This window comes from Diceros bicornis, chromosome 5 (assembly GCF_020826845.1).
Source record: "Diceros bicornis minor isolate mBicDic1 chromosome 5, mDicBic1.mat.cur, whole genome shotgun sequence".
Classification (NCBI taxonomy): domain Eukaryota; kingdom Metazoa; phylum Chordata; class Mammalia; order Perissodactyla; family Rhinocerotidae; genus Diceros; species Diceros bicornis.
In genome coordinates this window covers 58,866,692-58,894,078 of record NC_080744.1, presented here as the reverse complement: position 1 = coordinate 58,894,078, position 27,387 = coordinate 58,866,692, and the positions used below count along the sequence as shown (strand labels likewise).

Here is a 27,387-nt window from a genome sequence, read left to right as displayed (position 1 = left end):
CTACTGGGGCTTTGGGGGAAAAAAATAAATAAATAAAATTAAAAAACAAAACAAAACAGTGAATGCTTCTTTCAGTGTTCAAAGGTAGACTGAACATATTAACCAAAAAAAAAAAAAAAGACTAAAAGACCATCATCCTCTTAACATTCAATAAATAGCTGCTACTGGAAGTCCCAAATCCAAGAATTAACTGGAAAATGCTGATAAAAATCCTAACTTGGGGAATTAACAACTAGGTTATGCAATTTTACTCCTTTAAACTGTGTGACAGCAAAGATTTCCTAACATTATTGTCAACTTCCAAGTTCCTACAGTTACCCATCAGCTTTCAATCCCTCAGGCCCTTTCAGGGGATATTTTAGAGATCCTCCTTGTTAGTCATACTTTACCAAATGTCATCAATTTAGCATTTTCAGCATTAAAAATAACATAATTTTATTTTCCAAACAAAACACCATGGGCAACTCATACTCAATCCCAAGAAGTTAATACAAAGCAAGTTTTCCATTGACTCGTCAAAAATAGAAAAATGTCCAACCCACCTCCCCAATCAGCCCCATTGGTTCAAAGATTTCAGATATAAGAGATTTAAGGATCTTAGATCTCCGACTGAATGTACAAAATTACTTTTTACTGATATCAGGCAAATCCTTCCAGGTATGATTTCCTTCTCACAAGCTGAGGTTCTTTTTCTGCAGCTTTCTGATTCCCACTCCTATAGCTTGAACAGACTAGAAAAAGATATATTTGACAAGCTAGTAAACCTGCAGAATGAGGGTACAAGAATCCCCAAAAGAAGACAGCCTAGTAAAAAAAGCATAGCATAAGCTTTGCAAACATATCAAAGACAAGAGTCAGGCCCCAGAGACCTAAGCTTCACTCATTAGCCCTTCTGAATACTGACTGTACTTTTTTTTTAATGCTGACTATATTTTTGACACAGTAATAAAAAACTGCTCACTTAATGTCAACCATTTTTGTCCCATTCTTCCATCACAATCTTGATATCATAAAAGTCTACAGCTAAATGGAAGCTTAGAGATGATTTTGTCTAATGTGCTCATTTTACAGATAAGGAAAGTGAAAATAGAGTGACTAACACAAGCTCACAAAGCTAGTTAAAGGCATAATAGCGATCAGAACCTGGGTTTTATGACTCCCAATTCTATGCTTTTTCCTCTATGCTTTGAAAAGCTATATTAGCAAAGAAAACATCTAACGCTATTAAATCAGACAATAACTGTAACTCTAGGCCACACAAAAGTAAAATTCATCCACATAAAGAGAACAAAGGGTTAGAACAGGAAGTACCCCAAATCCAACAGAAAGAAGCAGCATTTGTTCACACAGTACAGAGGTTTCTTAAGGGCACAACCTCGCACATATTTTCTGAGCCATTTTATTAATTACCACCTGCTAGGATGTGTCCTGTACTTCCATCAAATGCACCTCCTTAAGAGGATGCCACAGTGACCCCTGTGGCAAAGATATGAAAAGCGATAACTTCTGGCATAGATAACTGATGGTACAAAAGGAACCCACCAATGTTGTGCCAACAATCAAGAAGAAAGGACTTAAGTTGAAGGGGTGGAGATATTGCTGGGAGCAAGTAACCCTGAAAATGGGATAAGAATAAAAACCCAAGAGAGCAAAGTTGGCCAGACACTAATGACCACAGAGCATAATAAAAAGAAGGCAGTTTCAGAGCTTGCCTGGCATCAGACAGCTCTCACCTGCAAAAGAAAGAAGGAAAAAACTCGCACAGAGACAAGACAAAGATCGTAGGTTTGCTCCTGAGTGATGGACTAGATATAACCTAATAGGTATTGGCCATCTCTTATTTCTGGGACTCTGATCCAAGAACAAACAGCAAGAGAACCATGAAAAATCAGCCCTGTTGGATCTGGAGTTCTGCCTTGACAAGATATAAAGCTCATTCATAGATCTGACTGTGCTCATGAGACTACAGATCAACTCCTGCTGCTAGAGCAAGGGGAGGGGGAAGGAAGATAGAAAGGGGTGAGCGGGAAGGAGGCAGAAGATCTGGGTTGTGACTACAATAGCTCAGTAATTAGAGTGTTTCCAAGCTGCTAGAGAAGTCTTCAGAGCAGAGAACTAGGATGGGAGATGGGGGAGGGGAAAAAGCATGAGGAAGCAAACTTCTGAGAATGCTAGGAAAGTATATGGTGGTTTGTGAACAATTTAAAACAAACAAACAACTGTGATGGCTTCATATGGGGAAATAAATAAGTTTATATTCTTTCCCAGAAGTGAATACTATACAAATAACTGCTAGGCTCCCACTTAAAGTTGGGTTACTAACTAAGTTTAAGCAGATTCTTGCAAATGTCCCTGTCTTTGCAGTGGTCCACTGGCCCTGGCCTCAGAGTCACACCATTTGCTTCCCTATATCTACCTATTTATCTATCTACCTATCCATCTAAATCTCTGTCTCTCTCTCTCTCTGACAAACAGGTCAGAGCCTTCACTTCTTGAAAAAGAGATTTCCGAACTCTAAAACGGTTAATATCACTTATTTCCCTTCAATCAACTGTTAATTAATACCCTGTGAATTCAATTAGATTGTGTGTGAGTGTGTGTGTGTTTCAAGAGAAGGAGCACACGGCCTGTTGGCCTAATACAGAAAATGAGTGTAGGGCACTAAAAAAGTCAGAAAATAAACACCAAGTTACTTGCTTATAAATTTTAGGCTCTATGGCACTGCCTACTATAGTGGCATGTACATGTGAAAGAAAAATAAAATCACATTAAGAGAAGATGATGATGATAACCTCTAACAAACATCTGGGAATTTGCAGAAAACTACAAAACAAAGTCCTCCTCCAAGTTATACGAAATGCTATACTTGTTTTTAAGATAAATATTTAGTTGAGATATTTCCTTAACATGGTTTGGCCCTCTGGTGATGATTTGATTCTAACAAGTGATATTAATCTCAATGCCAGAGAAAAGAGTTATAAAGGTGCTGGGAGAAACTAAAAGTGGAATAAAACAAACAACTGAAGAGATGCAAACTTCATGTGGAGAATTAGATTCATAAAATAAAAACACATGCAAATTTCTTGACTAAGGCATGTCAGGTGGACCTAATGCAAAAAGTCAATTATATCCTCTGCATAAAACCAGCTGGGTATCCTCCCAGTGGGCTAAATCTTTTTCACCACACTGAAAGCAAAAAATTTTCTCTTTCCCATTTCCCCCTAATAAACAAGTACTAGAAACACTGAATTACCACTGTTTCCTTCCCATTCATAGGGCATAAAGCCAGAACTCACAGAAATACAATAGGGCTGTCTAGGACCATGTCTAAGACCAGCTACTCAGTAATCTAATAGAAACACAGAGAAAGAAGAATCTCTTCTCTCTATTCCATTATCATCTCACTAACAAACCAGTATAGGGCATTAAGAAATGTGAAACAAAGAGCAATTTCACACATATGAACTGAACCTAAGCCACGGAAGACCAAGTATTTTCTTGTCACTATGGCATGTGATTCTTTAACCACCTGCTCAATAATCCCTCTTCAGCTGCACAGCTGCTGCCAATTCCACATGCCCAGCTAGGCAGGTGCTTTGGTGAATTACCTGTTCCCTAGTGAAGAGTCCTTCACTGACACTTACTGGGCCCAGAACCTGCCAATCAGCATCACCTATCTTCATTTTGTCTGTCACAGCCAACTTTTATGTGTGGTATCACGAAGGCATATTTAGTACACTATGTGATTTTGTATTTTGTGGGGTTTTTGTTGCTGTTCTTTGGTTTTAAAGGAAACATTTTTAAAAATCAAGCAGAAGTGTGAATTCAGCTGCTGAAAAGAAAACTTGCCACACAACATAAGGCTGCCTTATCTCAGAGTGGCCCCATCTGTCTGGCAGTATTCCCATCCATGACCAGTCTTCCACAAGGGAAATAACAATTGCTTAGCTACCTTTGGAGCAGGAGAAAGTGGCAGTAGAAGGTGCTATAGTACTTGGCAGTAATGAGAAACTGAGCAGAGTGAGAACTTCTGGAGACCACACATCATTCCTGTACTTCTTAAGTCTCCATGGCTAAACCCAGGCAGTAGTGTTCACAGTCAAATGAATAAGGAGTGCCACTTCCACTTGACAGAGCAATCAGTAAACCCCTCAACAAATTATCCTGTTCCAGTCATTTAGCTGCTATATGCTAATTGCAACATAATTACTACCAGGAGCCAAAATTATGCTTCCATATCCTCACACAAAATAAGAACTCTCACAAGCAAACATTTTCTACCAAGAGGCTGGGGGGAAAAACCCAAAGTGCTCTCTGAAAGATGGTCACAATCAGAAGACTCATAAGACTCCGTTGTGGCAAGGGCCCAACTCTGAAACCACTAAATCTAATCAGGGCAAATTTAATCTGAGGCGTCTGCCTTCACTGTCACCTGACAGTATTCAGAAATGAATGCCAACAGCCCAAGAGCAAAAAGCTTTGTACTCAGTTTAGCTGAGGCTTTACTCAGAGACCTAGGATATACAGTTGGAAATAGTCTCAAGACAGAAAACACCTTTATAAGACCTTAAGACAGTTCCATCATCAAGAAATATAAAGGTCAGAACAACCTGTTCCCTCCTAACAAAGCCCAACACCTAAATGGCAAGCCCTCACTTTAAGAAACTCATTGAAATAAAGTGATGAGGCAGCCAACACAGACTGTGTGCCTCAGAAAGACCTTTACCAAAACCAAAAGCTAACGTTCCTATGCAACAATACCCCATAGGAAATGGTTGGCTATTGTGTACACAGTGTACTGTGTACCACCGCCCTCTCACAATGAGTTTGATTTCTAACCTCTCTTTAAAGTTTTCTTTAATGTCCTAAATAGAAACCTCATTTCTAACCACAAATATCTCTTTACCCAATTAACAGTACCTAAATATTATTTGGGCACTTCTATGAAATATATACAAGGATAGGGTTCCATCTAGCTTGTTCTCATCCTTCTCTGGTTAATAACCCCCAAGACCTCAAACGATTTTTTAATGTTCATCTCTTGAGTAAATTTCTTCCCAATAGAGAGGCAGATATAGACTTTCCGCACAATGAGCAAGTCACCTCCTTTCATCAGAATTAAAGACTAAAAGGAAAGTTGTTTTGTTTCCAGAGCCCTTGCCCAGATAGGCAAATTCTGTGGCTTTTTTTGTGTGCAATTATTACTGACCAGGAAGTCACCATTCAAAAGGTACTTCGGTCCTCGCCTCCCTATCTTAACCCTGCACAGGGTTTTAGTGGTATTCCTAAACAAATAAACAAAAATGATTGTATGAGTGTCCCATCTCTATAAAAAGAATTAAATATGATGGTTCAAACAAGAGTAGAAACCTCCCCTTGGAGTCTTCTTCCTTAAAGGTCTGATACAAATATCAAGGCTGAGCCTCCCAGACACTATTCCTCTACAACTTAGTACAGACTAGCCAAAGAGGCAGGCACAACATGGCTGGCATCCCCTATTCTTCTGAAAAATGTGTGCCAATGAGCTCTGCATTGTTCCTCACTCAAAAAGAAGAGCCTTTCTGTCTGGCCTCCTCCAATGGCAAGCCCCAGCCTAGAAAAGGAAGAAAATGGCACTGAGGAGCCTGGGAGATGGAGCATATCCAAAGCCCTCAGACAAGACTTGAACCTATGACCTTCACTGTGTACACAATAGGCGGGTGAGAGGGACCGGTTTATCTCTGCAGCAGCAGTTCTCAGCCCTAGGGTAGCACTCCTGATAAAATGACACGACTATTGTGTGTGGCAGCAGAACAGTCATCTCCTCACAACAGCCTAAACCAGCACTCCCTCCCCCAAGACAAAGCAGCAGGGGTGAAATTAACTCAAGGCTGCAGAGCAAAGCCTAACACAGAAAAGAGAGGCCTGTGGGGGACTGGGGACTCTCCTCAACCCCTGGGGCTCTGGACTCAAGGCTGGAAACGACAGGCTTTCTCCCCGATCTTTCACACTCTCATTTAGGTAGAAAGCTGTTTCTTACAGAATTTAATCATCTGTGATTTGTTCAGAAATATTCCCCCTGAAGGGCTCTGATCTCTCCACCCTGTGTGAGCCTAATTCCTAGAAGCTGAAATGACTGTTTGCTGCTGCCTGTTTCACAAACACACATTAATTGGTCAGATGTGTCTCCTCCTCCTCAACCCCAGAGGGAGGAAGGAGAATCTGAGCAAAGCACAGAGATGATCCAACCGTAATTACACATAAAGGGAAAAGAGGGCAGCATGGGTTTTCCAAACAGGACAGGGTCACTAACCCTCCTGGGGGGACAAGGATAGCAGTTAAAGGCCAGGCCCATGGATCCCTCCATCTTGAAAAAAAGGACAGGAGTAAATGTGACCTGAAGAGTGGAAGGAGCACACACCCACAACCTACTTACTGTACACTCCCAGCCACCTTGCTCCCCCCTCCTGGGCTGTGCACACGTCCTGCTCCCAACCCTTCGCTCTGAACGCCCCTAACTCCCTGACCGGCCCCAGTCGCCCTGGGCCCCCTCAAGATACCAGACTCGCCTCTGAAACTCTCTGGCCTGTCCCTACAACCCAGCCAGACCCTAAATCCCCTCTCGGGCACCCCTACCCTCAGCCTGAACCGGCCCTGGCCACGCTTTGAACTTCACCTCGCGCCCCTCGACGCCCCTTCCCCCCACCCAGGCAACGACCCCCCTCCCCCCATACACACCTTCCCCTCGCTCCGCCCCGGACCCCCAACCCCCACTTCCTCCATCAGGCGCCGCTGCCCCCGGCGCCCCTTAGCCCCGGCCCCCTTCAGCGCCGCCGCCTCCCTTCTCCCCGAGGCCCGGTTCCACACAAAGCTCCGGACTCACCGCGCGGCCGGTCCCGGGAGCCGCCACCTCCGCCCGCCCGGGGCCCCGGGCCGTAGAGCCGCCGCTGCTACGGGGCCCAGGCCGCCATCCGTTCCTGCGGCCCCTCCCCCCTCCCCACCCCACCTCGGCTCCGGCTTTGCGCCCCCTCCCCGCGCCGCTACGCCCCGCCCGGCTGGTGCCGCTGGGTCCGGGGCCGCGGGTCCCTCAGCCGCCGCCGCCGCCGCCGCCGCCGCCGCCGCCGCGATCCGGGACAACCAGGGCCGCCCGGAAGACCCGGACACTGGATTACCAGGCCCTCGGATCTGGATTCCAGGCTGGTGTGTAGTCTGGAGCGGGAGAGCGCGGGGGAAACCCGGAACCTGGATGAAGGAGCCAAATCCTGGGTGTCGGAGTGCGCGGTCACACGGAGCCCGGATTAGCAAGTCGTAGCTGTGGGAATGCTGGAAAACCCGGCGAGCCGGTTAAAACGGAGATAAACTCGAAGAAACCTGGATAGGAGAGCTCGAACCTAACGCTCTCTCCTCGTGGAAAGAACTCTCGCTGGACCACACTTCCTCGCAGAGAGGTCTCTGGGGAAGTATCATTCCTTAAATACTGAAGACACCAATTCTGTAGGTGTCCTTCAACCGTGGGGAGAGGAAAGGGCCATAAGGGGTCTGAACGTGTGAACATCCACAAAGAACAGAAGACCAAGCACAGCTCATGATGGTTTCATCCATTTTATCCCTTGGTTCAGCAAAATATCAACCCTCTAATTTTTTATTCTTTATTCTCCAGTTTCTTTTTTTAGGATTACCACTTGTTTTCCTCTCCAAAGTAACCGTTTTTAATCCTTCTGCATCCCTTTTCACCTCACCATCCTGTATCACCAAATCTTGTTGCTTTTTATTATCTTAAAAGTCCTATTCTGTCCTTCTCCAAACCACCATTCTAACGACTGTAACTTTTATCTTATCTGCCATTCATCTCTGATTACCCAGCACATTATCCAGTACACAGTAGGCATTCAGTCCGTTTAAATGACCCTTCTACCCACCTCTCACTTGTGAAACATATACTCTTCATGACCTCCTTCCTAAAACTTCTACCTCCTTCCATAGCAAACAGAAATTTATCTTAATTCTCAAGGCTCCCCATGTCTTAGCCCCTATTATTTCCTTCCTGTATCCTTGACCATCTTAGCTCTGCAGTTTTTATCTTTCCTTTCTTCTCTTATCCTGAGGCATCCTTCAACAGTGCCAGTCAAGATAGTGACTTGGGGATAGAGCCAGGTACTAAAATGCTTTTACTCTCCATATCTACACACATAAAAAAGGGGGTGGGAGGAGGCGGGTGGGGATGCAGAGTTGATGCCTAAAGATGAACACAGCCTGTCTAGCCTAGGAAGAATAATCTCCCTTTGGTCCACCAATATTCAACTTGTTCTAGGACAGTATAAGGACAAAACTGATCCCAGGGGACAGCAAACTTCCAATCTGTACTGGGCGATGTTACAAGTGAGGATTCAGCTACTTAACAGGTAGAGAAAAAATAGGGTTTAGTGTTTTATTTTTATTTTTTTGTGTGTGAGGAAGATCAGCCCTGAGCTAACATCCATGCCAATCCTCCTCTTTTTGCTGAGGAAGACTGGCCCTGAGCTAACATCTATTGCCAATCCTCCTCCTTTTTTTTTTTTTTCCCTTTTTCTCCCCAAAGCCCCAGTAGATAGTTGTATGTCATAGCTGCACATCCTGCTAGTTGCTGTATGTGGGACGCAGCCTCAGCATGGCCGGACAAGTGGTGGGTCGGTGCGCGCCTGGGATCCAAACCCAGGCCACCAGTAGCGGAGCACACGCACTTAACTGCTAAGCCACCGGGCCAGCCCCCAGGGTTTAGTGTTTTAGACCTAGGTGTGACTTAATTAGGGGTTAATACTTGAGTAGTCATCTCCTACTGAAGAGCATTGGAGAGGACTGGGCTGCAAAAATAGGGAACAAAGGAAAGTAAACGTTCCTACGGTGAACCCCAATTTTTAGTCAGAGAAGCTTCTCAAGCCTGGAAGAAACATTAAAAATTTTCAAGTGATTGATATCCTGTACAGTAAAGAATCTTACGTTTTGACTCCCTGTTCCTCTAGACCAGGGGTTGGCAAATTATGGTCTATAGGTCAAATTAGGCTCACTACCTGTTTTGGTATGTCCCATGAGCTAAGAATGGTTTTTACATTTTTAGATGGCTGAAAAATAATCAAAAGAAGAATATTTTGTGATGTGAAAATTATATGAAATTTAAATTTCAGTGTCCATAAATAAAGTTTTATTGGCTCATAGCCATGCTCATTCATTTATGTGTTATCTATGGATTCATTTGCACTACAACAACAGAATTGAATAGTTGTAACAGAGACTGTATGGCCTGTAAAGCCTAAAATATTTGCCATCTGGCCCTTTATAGAAAACCTGTGCTGACCCCTGCTCCAAACAAGCACTGTCCAATAGAACTTTTTGCAATGATGGAAATGTTCTACATTTGCACTAATTCGGAAGTCACTAGCCACATGTGGCTATTTGAGCACCTGAAATATGGTTAATGTGACTGAAGAACTGAATTCTTAATTTCATTTAAATAGCTACATGTGGCTAGCGGCTACCACATTAGACAGTACAGCTCTAGACTCTTCTCAAATCTTCCGTACTGACATTTTTTGCCCCTTGTCCCAACATCGCACACTCCTTCCTGTGACATACTCCTTTATGGATTCTCTGTCCCACCCCCGCTCCTCCCCAGCCCTATTTACCTGACTCCAAGCTAGGGTACAACATTTATTAGGTTTTCTTTCTGGAGTCTCCATTGTCACAACTGAAATCTGAAATCTGGTCAGTTTACCAAATTTCACTCCATGAATTAATCCACATTATGTGCACACACATAAATGGACAGACATTTACACAAGTTCCTTTGTGTCAGAGGATGGCATTGTGGCTATGTTCTTTCTTCTCTGCATGAGAGAACTAGAAAGGCCCTCCACATGCCGATCCCTTGTTGCTGCTGGAGCCTGTGATATGGATCACCTCCTTCCAAACACATTCACAGAAGCTGAGAACAGCAGATGTGTATTTGCTATTTGAATCTCAAGGAAAAAGAAATCCTTCATCACAGGACTTCTTTCCTCCCCTCAGGCTTAATAAACTGAAGTTAGCTGATTTCTCTTGTTTAGTAGATACTTGCTTTTTTACTGGCCTTTTCTAGCTGGGCAAGAGAACAACCCCCATACTGTCTGGATCTTGGCTAAGAGCTCTAGCAAAGCCATTAAAAAAAAAATTTACCAAACTAAATGAAATCCATATAAATGGGCTTTAGTAGAGACAGTAGTTAAAATGGAAAGAGATTAAGGGTTATAACTCATAAAAGCCATAGCTTTGTAATTATTTGTAAAAGTAATCTTTAAAGTCTAAATTTTTCACACCTACTCCCTAGGAAAAAATGAGTTTCTACAAACTTCCAGCTTAAAAAAGAAAAAGAAGGGACACCTAGTCCTTTCTCCAAGTGAGCTACACAGCAAGCAAAAAAACCCCTTACTCCATTCCAAACATCTAACTACAAGGCCAAAGCCTCCTAAATCCTGACAGAGAAAGTCTCCAGTTTCATAATATCCTACTTTGAGCTTATATAATTCAGACTGGGTCCTGCCTAGAAAAACAAAAACAAAAACACTGAATCCTTTAGCCACTATACATATTGAGAGCCACTGAACCCACCCATCCAAAAGGGGGCGCAGATATTTATGCTGCAAAAGAAAACCAGCTCAGAAACGTGAAACTTCCCTCAGGCCAAGCTGTCCCAGAGTTACAGGGTCAGTGCAAAGTGTTGTAAAGTACTGAAAGGCTATTCCTGGGCGAGTTTGTACTCAGGCTGCTAAGATTTTCCACTAGGCCTTAAATTATGCTATTCATCACTGAGCAACTGAGGGCCATCTACCGCCAAGTCTCTCCCACACTTCCTCCTCAGTGTCTCTGCAAATAAAAGAGAGACCTTATACCACTACCACGTGAACTAAAGACAGGCTTTCACAGTCTAACCATGAAAAGGAGAAGTTTCCAAGTTAGTCTGCCATTTACTCATGTGGCTCCAGCTGCATATTCTGGACGCTGAAGTGGGTTCTTGTAAACTTGTAAAGTTCTTGTAAACTTTCTTATCACAGCACACAAAATGGTTGCATAACCTGAACTCTTGCAGCTCCTGATGTTCTTCTTGAGGCATGCACACAACCTATCCACGTGGAAAAATCAATCCAGACTCCTCTCTGCTCAGGCTATTGTTCAAAGAAAAAGGCAGATAAACGTTTTTTTTTTTTTTTTTTGCTCCCTAGACTCTTCACCTCCTGCCTTTCAGTTTTATTTTGGTATTAAAAAAACCAGACAATTCCAGCACCAAATTCAAGGTGCCACTGCTTGGTAAACTATTAACTGCACGGTGAACCCAGTGTGGCTTCATTAATCGAACCCAGTGTGGCTTCATTAATCGTACTAAAGTCTACAGGAGGCCAAAAAGAGACTTATTTTTTCCTAAAGAAGTGCCATTAGCTGTTCTTTCCACTTTCTCTACAGAAGTTGAGCAGGAAAAGAAGGAGAATACTGCATGTTTGCATCACCAGAACAAGAACCAGGTGGGTTTTCCCTGGGACTCCAGAGTGATCAGGCCCTACAAAACCAGTGCCTAGAGCTATGAAACAAGCAGGGTTCACAGCTGAGTGAACATCAATGCATAATGAGTGGAGGCATTTCAATGCAAATAACACTGAATATGAAGGATTAAAGAAAGGGGAAATTAATCTTTTTCATAACACAGGGCACTTTTTTCCTCTCACTTGTGCTCTCTTTTTTAAGTCGTGCACACAACTGCTGGAGGGAATCCAACTTCCCCAGTGTGGTGGTGCTGCTTTATAAAAAGCAGAACATACAACACATTTAAGACCATGAATTTCCTGAGGATGCCAGCAACTGAGATTCTGACAGCTCTTCTGAGCAGCCTCAGAAAAAAAATGGTTCACTAAGTGGGGCCAGACTGACTAGTAAAAATCTCATTTCAAACTAACCTCCCATTTTTCCAAAGCTCATAGCTTCCTGGGGTGTGGATGGTTTAAAGGGTTTGGTTTCAGCATTTGGATGCATTTACTGAAGGGATTTTATTTTTCAGTTTGTTTCTAATTGCCCCATCCAAGTGTTGCTTTTGCAATACCAACAAAATAAATAGGGCAGTTTCATGCTGCTTTAGCAGGTGGCTCCATCTCTTCCCAGTCTGATCCTCTTATGTCCTAACGTCTCAACCCAAAGAACAAAGTGGCAGCACCTCTTCAGGTTATCCCTTCCAAAAAAATCTGCCAATGAAGGTTATTCAGCTTTTGAAGACTGTTCACTTCAAGAGATGTTGGACTGGAGCAGAAAACTTGTTAAAAGCCTTTTTGTCCCATTACAGGTTTGTATTAAACACAGGATTCCTCAAACATCTTAATACTCCACCAGGCTATCACTTTGAAAAGAAGCTTTAAAATTCAAGTGGTCCCTCAAAAAATCATTAACCTAGATTAAGAATTTTCCTAACCACAAACCCAAGCCTCAGAGAGGAAAGTGATTTCCAACTTGTTCCTTTCTCTTCTGATACCATTCTGAGAAAAATGTCAAAGACAGAATTTTTAAAATAGGTTTTTATAAATAATGTATTCAAAGATTTTGACCCACCACATAAAGTAAGAATCCCACTCTTCAAGAAAAATATACAGATTTTGGTAAGAGTTTAAATTCTGAGAGATTCCAGCCTGATGCCAAGCTTTTAGATTTCTACTGCTTCAACTCCAAAGGACGAGTGGATAGCAATTTTAGTACACAAAACTCCACTATGCTGTTTAGTTCCTTTTCTCCTGGGTCAGACAGCTTTATTCTGCTTCATTAACCCCTTCTTTGCTCCTTGATGGATCTTGGAATCCAGTTTCCCTGTAAGGGAGAAAAAGAAGCCTCATTATTTATTTTTTATATTTGCAATGCAAATCTTTTGTGGCCTCCCAGGTCTTCTGGTTACTGTGTTGCTGTCACACTCAATTATCTTGGTTCAGGACTCAGACACTTTCGAACTTCAGAGTTTCATTCTGTAAGAATGAGGAAGCAGTGGGAACACTGTATAGGGACACACAAATGTGCACACAGAAACACAATGATTATTCGCCTAAAGAATCTAAGAAGTTAATATTTCTAATTTTGTAGCTGCTAGAAAAGAAATATCATGTTTTCCAGGGTGTCTGATGCTAAGGCAAGTTTTTTTAAGAATACTCACAAATAATAAAGGAAGGCATTTCACACAGTGGGAAACCCATTCCTCTGACCTGTTAACTGGCTGAGCATAATGCATGAACCTCCCTCACAGCGAGAAAAGCAGTTCAACTCACCCCTTTGCTGCCTCAGACTTAATATGGGGAGTGACCTGAAACACTTGGAGTAGAATCCACATGAATGCTTTACTGACAAAGGGCCCCTATCACCAGCTAAGAAGGGCAAAGGTCATAGGCTGTATGACTCTTCTAAGTGTTCAAGTTAGAAAACAAGCAACCTTCCTGTCTCAGGTGACCCTAATGAGAGGTACTTCACCCTAATGATGTGGTCTGTGACCTCTGACTCCTCAGCTCTACCAGGGTAGAGTTTGGTTCAGTGGTAGCAGCCTTAGGAGCCATCCATCTCATGAAGAGAATCTTAACAGAGTTCCTGTCTGTCTGGCCTGAGAATGAGAATGAGCTCGCAGGTTGCTTTCCTCCACAAAAAGTCTCATTTAAGGCAAGAGCCATACTGACACTGGAAGTAGAAACAGTTCAGTTCAGCCTCAGCACTAAAAAAAAGAAAAATAAATAAAACAAGGAGCCTCCCTTCAACGACAGCCAGGTGTACTACAGGCCCACACCTACACCCACTGCCACTCATATATTGTCATTTTCATTTGTTGCAGCAATCAGGTGTAAGAGAAAGAGCACTGGACTAGAAGTCAGGAGACTCAGGTTCTAGTCCACCCTTGTCTGGTATTAACTAGCTGTACAACCTCGGGCAAGTCATTCAGTCTCTCCAGACTTCAATATCCTCATTTGTCCAACTATGATAAAAATATATGTCCTAAATACTGCACCAGGAGAACGTGAAAAAAATAACCTCAACCTAACAAGTTTCCCTGTTTTCTTAAATTTTTCTTTTCTTCCTAATCTCTCTAGGGCTACACCTGCCTCTGGAATAACATTACTTCCTTTTCTGGGCTTCCTCAGAAACCATCACTAAGTGATACCCTGAATGCTGTCCACAACAGTCACAATGATGTTGATTTTAATTTTGACTTTAGAGCACAGAGTATTCCCAGTGATTTAGGAGTTCTTTCATCCCCTAGGCTGCCTGGCTGGAAATCCAAACATGTGCCAGTAATCTGGCAAAGAGCCCTATTCCAAGGCAAATTTGCCTTTGTATCCCTAACACTACCATAGTGACTGCCAAATGGTAGGTGCTCAATAAATGTTTTCATCAAATGAATTAAACAAAGAAGGCAGACACTACAAATTTCAAAACCTTTACATTATAGGTACTACTAAGTAACTGAAAAGAGCAGATATCTGATCAGATTGTAAAGGTGGTGGTAACCAGAGGTACAAAGAAGTAATGCATCTCATTCACGTTTTTAGGACGAGCTAGGACAGAATTTAGAATTCCATTTAGGACACCAGACTTCTAGTTCTCTGGATTGAATAAGTTAGAAGACACAGGTCCCAGTTTTAGTCCTGAGACTACCTAGTTGTATAACCTAAGGAAGTCACCTAATCACTCTTGTCCTCAACTTTTTCAATGCTAAGAGAAAACTGGACTACACAGTATTGGAGGCCCCTTTCAGCTCTATGATACTGTACCCTAAAAATGAAATGTAAATCGGAATAATTTGTTTCTGAGGCAACCTGATAAAATGAAAAGAACAGGAAACCTAGAGGCAGAAAGACTTGAGCAAAATACAACTTCTGGGGCCGGCCCCCTGGCTTAGCGGTTAAGTGCACGCACTCCGCTGCTGGCAGTTCGGGTTCGGATCCCGGGTGCGCACCACTTCTCCCGCCATGCTGAGGCCGCGTCCCACATACAGCAACTAGAATGATGTGCAGCTATGACATACAACTATCCACTGGGGCTTTGGGGGGAAAAAATAAATAAATAAAATCTTTAAAAAAAAAAAATACAACTTCTGTAAACTGGTTTACTCAACTATAAAATGAAAGGAGGAAAAAATTCCAACTAACTTAACTTGTTAAGAGGATTTAGCTAACATTAAGTGCTTCCTATATACCAAGCACTGTACTAAGTATTTTATATACACTGTCATTTAATCAAATAACTAATTAAAATAATATACATATGTTAAAGTGCTTCATAAACTCAAAGTTCTCTGAAAAAGTAAGAGTAGTCATATTATTTATGCTGAGGCCTGGGAGTTGTTTCTTAGTTATGGTCTCAGTTTTACTTTTAATTTACCATATAACTCTAGGCAAGTCTTTTAACTATATTTATTTCAGATTCCTCAAATTAATAAAAAAAGAGACACCTCTGTTACACTCTCAAAGCTTTACTGTATAAGAATATTCCAAGAATAATTTTCAGAAAACTCCAGTCTAACTGTAAAAGCCCTCAAATGAAAATAGCTCAGGTAAGATCAACTCATCTGAGCAAAGCACTCAATGTTAGGCAAACTCATCACTGGTTTCAATGATGATGTCATAAAACAGAAAACTGATAAGAGGAAGGAGATATAGAGGATGAAGGATTTCCAGGTAATTCCCAGGGATTCAGAAATTCTTTCATCCCCTAGGCTTCCTAAGAAAACCATGCGTACCAGCAATCTGTGAGCTCCTTACAAGTAAGGACTTCTTTGCCTCTCTAACATCTATGACAGTGACTACCAATAATGACAATTCTTGGGCCAGCTGTGGGCAGGCAATGATGACAAGGGACTGAGGCTTCTTGCACGAAGAAGCAGTCATCATAGCTGTCCTCAGATTGCAGGAACTCTGAACTCTGAGTTCAGCCTGGTCTTTCAAGACTTGGGATGTGGAGAGTTAACTACAGTAACATACGGTACACTCTCTTAAAAGCAGTGATAACACTTAGTTTCTGTATTTCCTCAATATTTTTACATTTAGTACCTATAGCATTGCAGTGTTAAACCACATCCTCAATCATGGTGCATAAAAGAAAATCAAATGCATGTGAAGCAGATGGGTAAAAAGTTAAAAGGGGAAAAAGTATTTATCATCAATTGATATAACTCTCATAGGGATTTTCACATGCTTTGCATAAGATATAAGGCAGTATTTGCATGAGTTTATAGAGCATGTAGTTCATTTAAAGTAAAAAGATTTCCTTTATCTCTTTGAGCATTCAACCTACATAGTCTACTATACTTAATGTTTTTGCATTTCTTAATTTGAGCAGACACATAGACAAGTGATATCATATTGCACATTGCTCTTTTCTAAATTATTTCAATTTCAAGAAACATAATTATCCCCAGGTCAAGTTTACGTGTCCAAAAACATAAATCAAAATATATACCTTCAATTTAAGGCATATATTTACACATATACAAGTGATACAACATGTAAATGGGTTGTATTTTTTTTTTTTTTTTGTGAGGGAGATCAGCCCTGAGCTAACATCCATGCTAATCCTCCTTTTTTTTTTTTTCCTGAGGAAGACTGGCTCTGAGCTAACATCTATTGCCAATCCTCCTCCTTTTTTTTCTTCCCCAAAGCCCCAGTAGATGTATGTCATAGTTGCACATCCTTCTAGCTGCTGTATGTGGGACGTGGCCTCAGCACGGCCGGAGAAGTGGTGCGTCGGTGCGCGCCCAGGATCCGAACCCCAGGCCGGCAGTAGCGGAGCACACGCACTTAACCGCTAAGCCACCGGGCCGGCCTAAATGGGTTGTATTCTAAAACTTTATTTGCAAGTCAGAAGTTTGGAACTTGGAATATATTTCTTATAGAACTAATCTATAAAAGGTGGCTGGGTTCCTAAGCCATTTCACAGAAAAAAATTATTTAAGCCAGAGGGCTATAATTGGAGTGTTAATATTCTTAATACCTCGCAACTTAACCACTTCACGTAACAATATATCTAGAAGAAAATGTGAAGCATTCCAAATTACGAGCAAAGTATGTACCTTCCCCTGTGCCAGTGGGATTAAAAACTTTTCCAGCTGTAAACTACTGGAGGTGGCCCCTATAGCCTAAGGAAAGGAAGTTCTGGCAGAGTGTAAGGTGTTTAGAGATGGTAAGGAGGAATGAAGGATAAAGGAATGAGGAGCTATAGGGAATAGAAACTTTATAACTTCATACTAGACTAAATCCTCAGGTAGGTTGGCTCCCTCTCAATAGAAATTTTTTTCTGAAAGACAGGGATTAGTCAACCTATTCGTTCCTTTTTTTTTTTTTTTAATTTTCTACCTACTGTTTCTGATCAGTTTTACTTGTCTGGTCTACCATGGAAGAAGCTGCACTCTCACAATTTTTCTCCAGCCCTGCTGTCCCTGAAACAAGCATACAGCCCATTTTGGCTTTTTAAAGCTTTTAACTAACAGAAACAATGGGGAAAAGACAGGTTATTAAAGCTTTCTCCTAAGAGCATCACTTCCTCCACCCCTGTTAAACCTGATGGAGATAAATCAAGGTGAGTCTCTTGGTAGAGAAAGTACTGAAGTAAAACATGTCAGAGAAACATCTAAACTCTGTTTACACAGAACATTTTCTCACAGGAGCTTAAGCAGCAGATGAAAACCAAGATAGGGGAGGAAGCTAAGAAAAGGTAACTGAGACTAAAAATCAAGTAGCAATGGGTCTGGGAGAGAAGACCTACCACATTTTCCTCCTACCACCAGTGTTGCTATCAGTGCCTAGAGTAAGGTAAGAATGGAACAGAGTGGAAGGAGTAGATTCCACAACCAAAAAAGAGGGAAAAGAAAAGGGCGATTTTAAATGCTCAACAGTGGAGAGAAAGGAAAAAGATTTTCCAGGGCCACTCAGCTACTAGCTGGGGTACAGTCTTAAGTGAATGATTTGTAAGTCAAGGGCAACTTATGTTCAGATTTTCTGATTTGTAGGACTATATGTCTCATATATCATGAGGGTTGCCTGAACTTTCTAGTTAATATACATTAATCTAAATCCATACTCCAAGCATTTCATTTTGTGATCAAAAACAGTTACTCAAAGTGTAGTCAGCTGACCAACAGCATCAGTATCACTTGGGAGAGGGCCCAGGAACCTGTGTTTTAATAGCTCCTTAGGTGATTTTCATCTACATTACAGTTTGAGAAGTACTTCTCTACGAACAGATTTATAAAAAGGCTAGTTGGTCCCCAAGGTACAGGGTAAGGTAGAGTTGTTCACAGTTGAAGACAATGCATGCCCCAGAATCAACCATTCACACAATGGAAAAGCAATGTTACAGAGGCACAAAACAGTAACTGACATGAACAAATAGGAGAGTTGTTGATGTTGTTTTTAAAAGGAGGTTAGGCAGGGAGGACACCACCATATGTTTCTTGAGATTGCTTTGAAATAGAAGAGGCTGCTGTGGGACTAGACAGAGGAAAAGAAGTTGGAAGTTGAAGAAGAGTTGGAAGTTAAAAGAGCAAAGTCAACAAGCACTTCCTAAGAAGTGAATATTTAGAGGGTACTATAATCACAAATACATAAAAGCAAAAGTTACAGAAAAAGAAATCATGAAGAAGTTTCAAAAAGAGGATGGAAAGCAAGAGGGGAGGGCAGACCTCTAGGAACAAAGGGAATCAAGGGAATAGTGGGAATTGGTGCCTCTAAAATAGACGCTCAAATATATACACCTAAAAAGTTAAGTCTTGGGGCCAGCCCCGTGGCTTAGCAGTTGGGTGCACTAGCTCCGCTGCTGGCAGAGCCGGGTTCGGATCCCGGGCACACACCGATGCACCACTTGTCCGGCCATGCTGAGGTGGCGTCCCACATACAGCATCTAGAAGGATGTGCAACTATGACATACAACTATCTACTGGGGCTTTGGGGAGAAAAAGGGAAAAAAAAGGAGGAGGATTGGCAATAGATGTTAGCTCAGGGTCGGTCTTCCTCAGCAAAAAGAGGAGGATTGGCATGGATGTTAGCTCACAGCTGATCTTCCTCACACACACACAAAAAATATTTCACAATAAAAACTATATTAAAAAAAAAAAGTTAAGTCTTGGGGCCAGCCTGGTGGCATAGCAGTTAAGTTTGCGCGTTCTGCTCAGGCAGCCCAGGATTAGCTGGTTTGGAACCTGGGCCATGGACCTACCCACCGCTCATCAAAGCCATGCTGAGGTGTCGTCCCACGGAGAAGAACTGGAAGGACCTACAACTATATACTGGGGCTTTGGGGAGAAAAAAGAAAAAGAGGTAAACTGGCAACAGATGTTAGCTCAGGACCAATCATCCTCAAAAAAAAGTTGTCTTATTCTTGGATTGAATACTGAGGAATAATGGATAAATGACAAAGTTGCCACTGGCATTTGCTTACTGCCTCCTTTAACGAGCAGAAAGTAGAGCAAAGCATACTCTTTTGGCTGACAAATAGGGTTTTAAATGTAATAGGGTCCATGGGCTGGCCCCATGGCTTAGCGGTTAAGTGTGTGCGCTCCGCTGCTGGCGGCCCACGTTCGGATCCCGGGCGCACACCGACGCACCGCTTCTCCGGCCATGCTGAGGCCGTGTCCCACATACAGCAACTAGAAGGATGTGCCGCTATGACATACAACTATCTACTGGGGCTTTGGGGGGTAAAAAAATAAATAAATAAAATCTTAAAAAAAAATAAATAAAATAAATGTAATAGGGTCCTAAATGAAGTTTAGAGTAACACTAGCATGTTGATAATTGTGGATCGAGGTACACTTTGGAAAGGCTACAGTGTAGTTAACCTAACATTAAAGTAATCAATAAATATAATTATATTAATCCTTCAACATTTGAGATGCCATAGAACAGGGTAAAAAAAGAAGATTTTTAAAAAGTTAAACAAATGAGATGTAAGACAAAAAGGAAAAAAGAAAATTAGGCCATCAAAGCCTGTGACTTACAGATTTTTGGATTTCCTTTTATAGGAAACTTCACAATCATTTCCTGTGGATTTGTGCAGATGAAAACAAATGGAGAATCAGATTCTTGACTCATGTCTGGATACTGTAAAATATAAAAATAAAAAGTTCAGGATAGTTGAGACAAATTTTGAATTTCAAGGAGATCAAAGGATGTCCCAGATTTCACCTTAACATTCTGATGATAGTACTCTCCATTTCACAATCAGGTAAAGAGGATTATGCTCAACAAGCAAGAACAAACATTCACCTTTCCCCAGGCCGTTAGCATAGTATTCTTACACAGTCTATTGCCTGACATTTCTGACTTCCTATGATGGAAACAACTTCTTAAAAAAAGGATACCTGACATCTTCCCAAAAGAATCAGAACTGACTGCTCTTTTAATACAAGTGACTGTGAGTTATGAGATTCAGGGGTCTCCTTCAGGAACATCTGGCATCCCCAAGGTTAAGACTTAAGAAAAATAGAACATTTGTGGAAATTCTGCCAGAAACAGTCAACAGAGCCCTTCTCTCACTAAAGGGAAGGAAGATGATTCATTCTGAGAGGTATGAACATGCAAAAGCTGTTTTGCTAGATGCATTCCAGACTTACTGAGGGTGAAAAGGTAACTGGTAGACCAATTCTGAAAATTATTTAGATACCTCCTTTGGATCTCTTATCACAAAACAAATCTGTGTGAATACTTAGGACTTTTATTCCTTCTGCAAAGACAGACACAGAACCTAGAGTAAGACTGTTGGCCACACAATTCCAATTTAAGGAACAGGGGTTTGGCAGAAAGTGCTCTCTAGCAATGCCCAACTGATTTGGTGTTTCATTATTTCCTACCTTGGGATGTCTTGTGTTTAGCATGTTTGACAAATATGATTCACAGGCTGACTATGACAATAAGTCAGATTTCATTACCAGAGGAGCCTTTCTCCTAGTAACTACCATCAAAAGTATGAAGTTATTTTCCAATCTTATTCATATGCTAAGATGTGTCCTCTAAAGATATAAGGCTCTAAAGCAAAAATGGAGGTTTCAGTAAAATAAATAAGAAAATGCAAATTTCTCTGTAACTAGTGCAAGTATAAACAATTAAACTTCTTTACTGACCACTTTGACCTAGGTGGTAAATAATGCTGTGAAGAAAGCAGAAGAAATTTTTAGCAGCTTTCAGTCCCGCCCACATACCATGGCTTTCAGTGTGGGACAGGGGTGGCATGTACTTTGATAAAACATAGCTTAATATCAAGTATCAGCCACAATTATATTCACAGGCAGGGTCAAAATGTTCATGGTAGAAAAGAAAAACTAAAGATGAGAGGGTAGGGGGCCAGCCCCGTGGCATAGTGGTTAAGTGCGCGAGCTCCGCTGCTGGCAGCCCGGGTTCGGATCCCGGGCGTGCACCGATGCACTGCTTGTCAGGCCATGCTGCGGCATCCCATATAAAGTAGAGAAAGATGGGCACGGATGTTAGCTCAGGGCTGATCTTCCTCACACACACACACTAAAATAAATAAATAAATAAATATTTTAAAAAAAAAAAAAGATGAGAGGGTAAACCCTCTTCTTTCCTTATCCCCTGGATCTTTAGAACAAAGAGAAGCAGGGTCCAGCCATTACTGTGAGGTGCTTTGGCACGAATAAAACCAGAGGCTGCTATCAAGATCTTTAAACCTAATTCTACAGAGGCAAAAACAGTAGCAGTCACAATTAAGATCTCTTAAATTTTTCTGGTCTCTCTTCCCTGTGTCTTAGAGAGTGTCAAGCCAGAGGACAGTGCTGCCAGGACTTCACAGCTCTGCTTTTCCAAAACTAAAAGCCATTTCAACCATTCTCTCCTCTTCCTTCCACATCAATAAATGTTTTCTCTCTAATGGATCGATGCCACTAACAAACATACTTTCTGTAATGTCTTTCATGAAACAAAAACTCTCTAGATACCACATTCTCCTCCAGCTACTGCCCCATTTCTCAGATTTCCTTCATAACAAAATTCATTAAATGAATTATCTATACTCCCTGCCTCAAATTCCTCTCCTTCTATTCTTTCTTGAATTCACTATAAACAGGCTTTCAGTCCCATCACTCCAACAAAACTATTCTTGTAAAGGTCATCATTCACTTCCATGTTACTAAATCAAATAGTCGATTCTCAGTTCTCAATTTATCTATTTGTAGAACTTGACAGAATTTCTCTCTCCCTCCTTCTTGAACACATTCCTCACCTGGCTTCCAGGATACCATTCTCTTCCTAGTTTTGCTCTTTTACTGACTGCTCCTCACCTCCCCATCATTTAAATGTTGGAGTGTTTCAGGGGTCAGGTCTCAGACCTCTTCTCTCCCTGCATTCACAACCTTGGTGATTTCCTGCAGTCTCAGAGTTAAAAAATAAGGTCCTGGATTTGTAACTATGTGAGGTGATGGATGTTAACTAAACTTGTTGTGGTAATCATTTCACAATATATACACATAGCAAATCAGTATGTGGTATACCTTAAACTAATACAGTGTTATATTTCACTTATATCTCAATAAAACTAGAAAAAAATAAGGTCCTGGAAATGCAAATTAAAACCACAATGAGGGGCTGGTGCTGTGGTGTAGTGGTTAAGTTCAGCACACTCCGCTTTGCTGGCCCAGGTTTGCGGGTTCGGATCACAGGTGTGGACCTATATCACTCATCAAGCCATGCTGTGGCGGCAACCCACATACAAAATAGAGAAAAGACTGGCATAGATGTTAGCTCAGGGCCAATCTTCCTCAGCAAAAAAAAAAAAAAGAGAGAGAGAGAGAGAGAGAGAGAGATACCACTTCATACTCACTAGGATGGCTATTACAAAGCAAAAATAAAAAACATGGAAAATAACAAGTGTTGGTAAGGATGAGAAGAAACTGGAATCATCATGCATTGCTAGTGCAAATGTAAAATGGTGCAGCTGTTCTGGAAAATAGTCCGGCGGTTCTTCAAAAAGTTAAACAAAATTACCATGTGATCCAGCAATTCCACTTCTAGGTACATACCCAAAAGAATTGAAAGCAGGGACTCAAACAGACACTCGTACACCCATGTTCATAGCAGTATTATTCACAATTGCCAACAGTTTCCACAATCCAAATGTCCATCAATAGGTGAATGGATAAACAAAATGTGGTATATACATACAATGGAATTTTATTCAGCCTTAGAAAGGAATGAAATTCTGATACATGCTACAACATGGATGAAGCCTGAAAAATTATGCTATGTGAAATAAACCATACACAGACAAATGGTGTATGATTCTAGTTATATGAGGTACTTAGAATAGGCAAATTCATAGAGACAGAAAGTAGGTTACCTGGGGCTGGGGGGAAGAGAAAGAAGGAGTTATTATTTAATGGGTACAGAGTTTCTATTTGGGATGATGAAAAGAAGGAGTTATTATTTAATGGGTACAGAGTTTCTATTTGGCATGATGAAAAAGTTCTGGAGATGGATAGTGGTCATGGATGCACAACACTGTGAATGTACTTAATGCCACTGAACTGTACACTTAAAAATGGTTAAAATGGTAAGTAGCGGCTAAGTGTGCGCGCTCCGCTGCTGGTGGCTGGGGTTCGGATTCTGGCGCACACCGATGCACCGCTTGTCAAGCCATGCTGTGATGGCATCCCATATAAAGTGGAGGAAGATGGGCACAGATGTTAGCTCAGGGTCAGTCTTCCTCAGCAAAGAGAGGAGGATTGGTGACGGATGTTAGCTCAGGGCTAATCTTCCTCACAAAAAATAAATAAATAAAATAAAATAAAATCATAAGTTTTATGTTATGTATATTTTACCATTATGTTATGTATATTTTACAATAAAAATAAAATCAAAAAAAAAAATCAAGGTCTTGGATTTCCTTTCCAAACCTCCTCCTCTCTTATTCGTACCATTTTAAAATAAATCCCTCCAGTTGTTCAGGCCAAAAACCCTACAACCAACCCACTGGGAAATCCTGTCAACTCTACCTTCAAAAGATATCCAGTATCTCACCACTTCTTAAGACCTCCATGGCTACTTCCCTGGTCCAAGCCATCATAATGTTTCCTTGGATTACCACAATAACCTCCTAACTGGTCTCTCTGTTTCTGCCCTTAACCTCCCTTTTGTCTATTATCAACACAGCAGCCAGAGCTATTTTTTAAAAAATATCAGACCGTGTCACTCTTCTGTTTAAAACTCTCCAATGGCAGTTCATCACAGTCAGAATAAAAGCCTAACTCCTCACCATGACCTATAGGTCCGTAGACAATTTAGCCCCCGATTTCTTTTCTGACGCCTTTTCCTACTACTATTCCCCCACTTTCACTCCACTGCAGCCACACTGGCTTCCTTGTTGTTCCTGCCTCTGGGTCTTTGCACTCTTTCCTCTTCCTGGAATGCTTTCTCCTCCAGATAACCACAGGGCTTCCTCTTTCTCTTCCTTCAGGACTTTAAATTTCAACTTCATAGTGCGTCTTCCCTGATCATTCTATTTAACATCAGAGCACTAATCTCCTCACAAACCTGGCACTCTTAATCCTCCTCTCCTACTTAATTTTTTTTCTATAGCACTTACTATCATATGATACTATATAATTTACTTAAGTTTTTTAATTTGGCCTCCCTTTACTAGGATGAAAGCCCCATGAAGCCAAGGATTTTTGTCTGGTTTTGTTCTCAGCACCTAGAATCACGCCTGGTACATAGCAGGCAACTGATAAATATTTGTTGAATGAAATAACAATGAATTTACCAAGTTGTGCAATGGGTTATCTTAATCATGCTGAATACACACACGCTGGGAACTGGACACTCTTAGTACTATAAAGCTGGGTAAAAGCAGGTGCTACTCTATAATCTGTTATCCCTCAAGCTAAATTAGAATTTTTGTGTCACAGCAAGTGGCCAGTAGGCCTTATGTTTAATAAAAATTACCCTGACATATATTAACAGAGTAAGCAAATGCTAAATAATGGCAAAAATGATGGATAAATTAAATTATATAACAAGAGGTTCCTTGGACCCATTCATGCTTCACGATAAAGATAAACATTAAAATCAACTTTCCCAACTGACTCTAAATCCAAGTTTCACGTGAATATCCCTTTTCCCAAGCTCTGTCACTAACTTTAGGAGGCTTACGAGAAACAGAGCTAAAGAGCAAAGCAGCCTAAAAGGAATAAAGAAAAGTAAGGCCTATGCATTGGAGAAAGAGATTATTTTTCACAGTAAAATGTATTAAAGCGAAGTCATCTTGGCAGAGCCTCAGTATCTCCAAAAAAGGCATAATCTTTGCAACCCAGGCCTGGACACTACAGACCACAGTAACAACTAACAAGTCAGAAACTCACAAGAAAGGGATTTTTGGTCTGAGAGTCAAAAAACTAGAATGCAGCTGACCCAGAGAAAGAGTAAATTAAGAGAAGGGAGGCTCATATTTGTAAAGAAGGTGGATCAACTCTGGATGTCATATCCACTTTAGAGAGGATGCTAGATTAAGGGTCACTGAGACTGCACAATAGACAGGTTAGGGAATGTGGGTTATAAGATCAAGCAACTCAAAGCAACCATTCACATTCAGTAACAGACTCCTCAGGAAGTTGCTGCTGTTCTTGCCTTACGACAACATGACTCCTATCACCTGGTTTCCAGTCTGACGAGCAAGGAAAAGTGGGCCTGCTCTTCTTTCATGCCTCATAAGTTTCATAGCTGTCTAACATAACAGGTAATTAACTACTAAACGGCCATTTTCTTCTCCTCTCCAGAGGGAAATTGTTTACCAGTCATCTAGAAAACATTTCTTTTGTCATTTTCATAAGAGAAAAAAAGGTTTAGTAGTGTTTGGCAACCACTGCTGATTCAGAGCCAAGTGGGCATTTTCACCAACCCTGCAAGCTTCCATTAGTCCTTGTACTGAAATGATCAGTAACTCCTAAACGATGATACTCTTCACAACAAATTCCCAGATGACCTATAAATCTTATACGTATCTCCAGAGGACTAACAGCTAAAGCAAACAGTTAACAAGGAACTCATTGACAAAGAACATATATTTGCTGTAGGTGTTCTTGGTTTGAAATTTGGGGAACTAGATAGGACATGAAATCAGGCTCTGAAATCTAGTTAGCTGAAAACCAACTCCAAGAAGATTGAGGTGATAATACTCAGAAAGAGAGAAGGAAATGAGTCTGATAAAAAGGCCACAGGCACAACAGATCCAAAGAAGCATATCCTGAAAGTAACTGTGTTCTCTGATAAATAGTTCTCATTTACATTTTCCTTCCAAGCAATTCAAGGTGTTCACAGACAAACTAGCACCTCAGGCCCACTATACTGAAGGATAAACATTTTCTCACATCAGAGTAACATATTGATCATGATACTTTTTTTTTTTTTGAGGAAGATCAGCCCTGAGCTAACATCCATGCCAATCCTCCTCCTTTTTTTTTTTTTTTTTTGCTGAGGAAGACTGGCCCTGAGCTAACATCCGTGCCCACCTTCCTTCACTTTATGTGGGATGCCGCCACAGCATGGCTTGACAAGCGGTGCATCGGTGCGTGCCTGGGATCTGAACCCGGGCCGCCAGCAGTTCAAGGTGCGCACTTAACCGCTACGCCACTGGGCCAGCCCCTGATCATGACACTTTAACCAGATGACTAGTGTATATTTGACTGGAGTTCGATAAAGATCATGCCAGCTGGCCCAAAGTGGGGTAGCTGAATTCCCATGTACCAGTACCCAATTCAAATCATGTGCCCCGTATCAAAGACAGGGGGTTACAGCTCACTGCTACAGAGACAATTCCTATTTGCTCCAGGTGAAAAGAATAAGGGATGAGTGATATGCAGCTTATGGGTCTTAGAGCCATTTGTGGAAGATGATCTGGTTGAAGCCACATCGTATTGGTTTCCAGGTTCCAACCTACTCACATTAAAATTTCCACTGTGGCTTTCTGTGCCCTTTGGAATCCTGTGCTGGAACCTCCACACACACAAGAACCCAAGCAAGTATATTTTCTCTGAAATTAACCTCATAGATTTTCTGCCCTGACTCTTCAAAACCTAAATGTGAATCACCCATTCACAACAATTATTTTGGGTCTTAATTTTCATTTAGCAGGCTTTCACTCTGCCTTAAGTTAGCGAGAACCAAGAGAATATTGCTCTTAAACATACTACATTGTAAAGTCCTTAACCACCGAAGTCTACTCTGGGACTAATACCTAAGAATTCTAAGACTCCTCTTGCGTTAAGGACTCGGTCAGTTTTAGATTTTATCTCCCAATGGCTGACTCAACTGAGAATAACTGTTCCGAGGCAGAGCTCAGAGAATCCTTTGACATCAGTTGACATATCAAGGTAAGATCTTTATCAAGCAATAT

General features: G+C 41.4%; 2 protein-coding genes across 2 annotated transcripts in view; both read right to left on the bottom strand.

The window, feature by feature from the left end:
* ZNF609 (zinc finger protein 609) overlaps positions 1–6,941 on the bottom strand; it is a 206,430-nt gene extending 199,489 nt beyond the window's left edge. Inside the window, exon 1 of the mRNA XM_058541821.1 lies at positions 6,863–6,941. The gene's annotated coding sequence lies outside the window, so the exon portion shown is untranslated. The remainder of the gene's footprint in view (positions 1–6,862) is intronic.
* Positions 6,942–12,527: 5,586 nt separating this feature from the next.
* The window catches only part of TRIP4 (thyroid hormone receptor interactor 4), a 54,542-nt gene continuing 39,682 nt past the window's right edge, over positions 12,528–27,387 (bottom strand). The window contains exons 12-13 of the mRNA XM_058541822.1: positions 19,988–20,090; positions 12,528–12,831 (exon numbers count right to left, since the gene is read on the bottom strand). Coding sequence (XP_058397805.1) covers positions 12,764–12,831; positions 19,988–20,090 — 171 coding nt within the window. The 3' untranslated portion in view covers positions 12,528–12,763. The remainder of the gene's footprint in view (positions 12,832–19,987; positions 20,091–27,387) is intronic.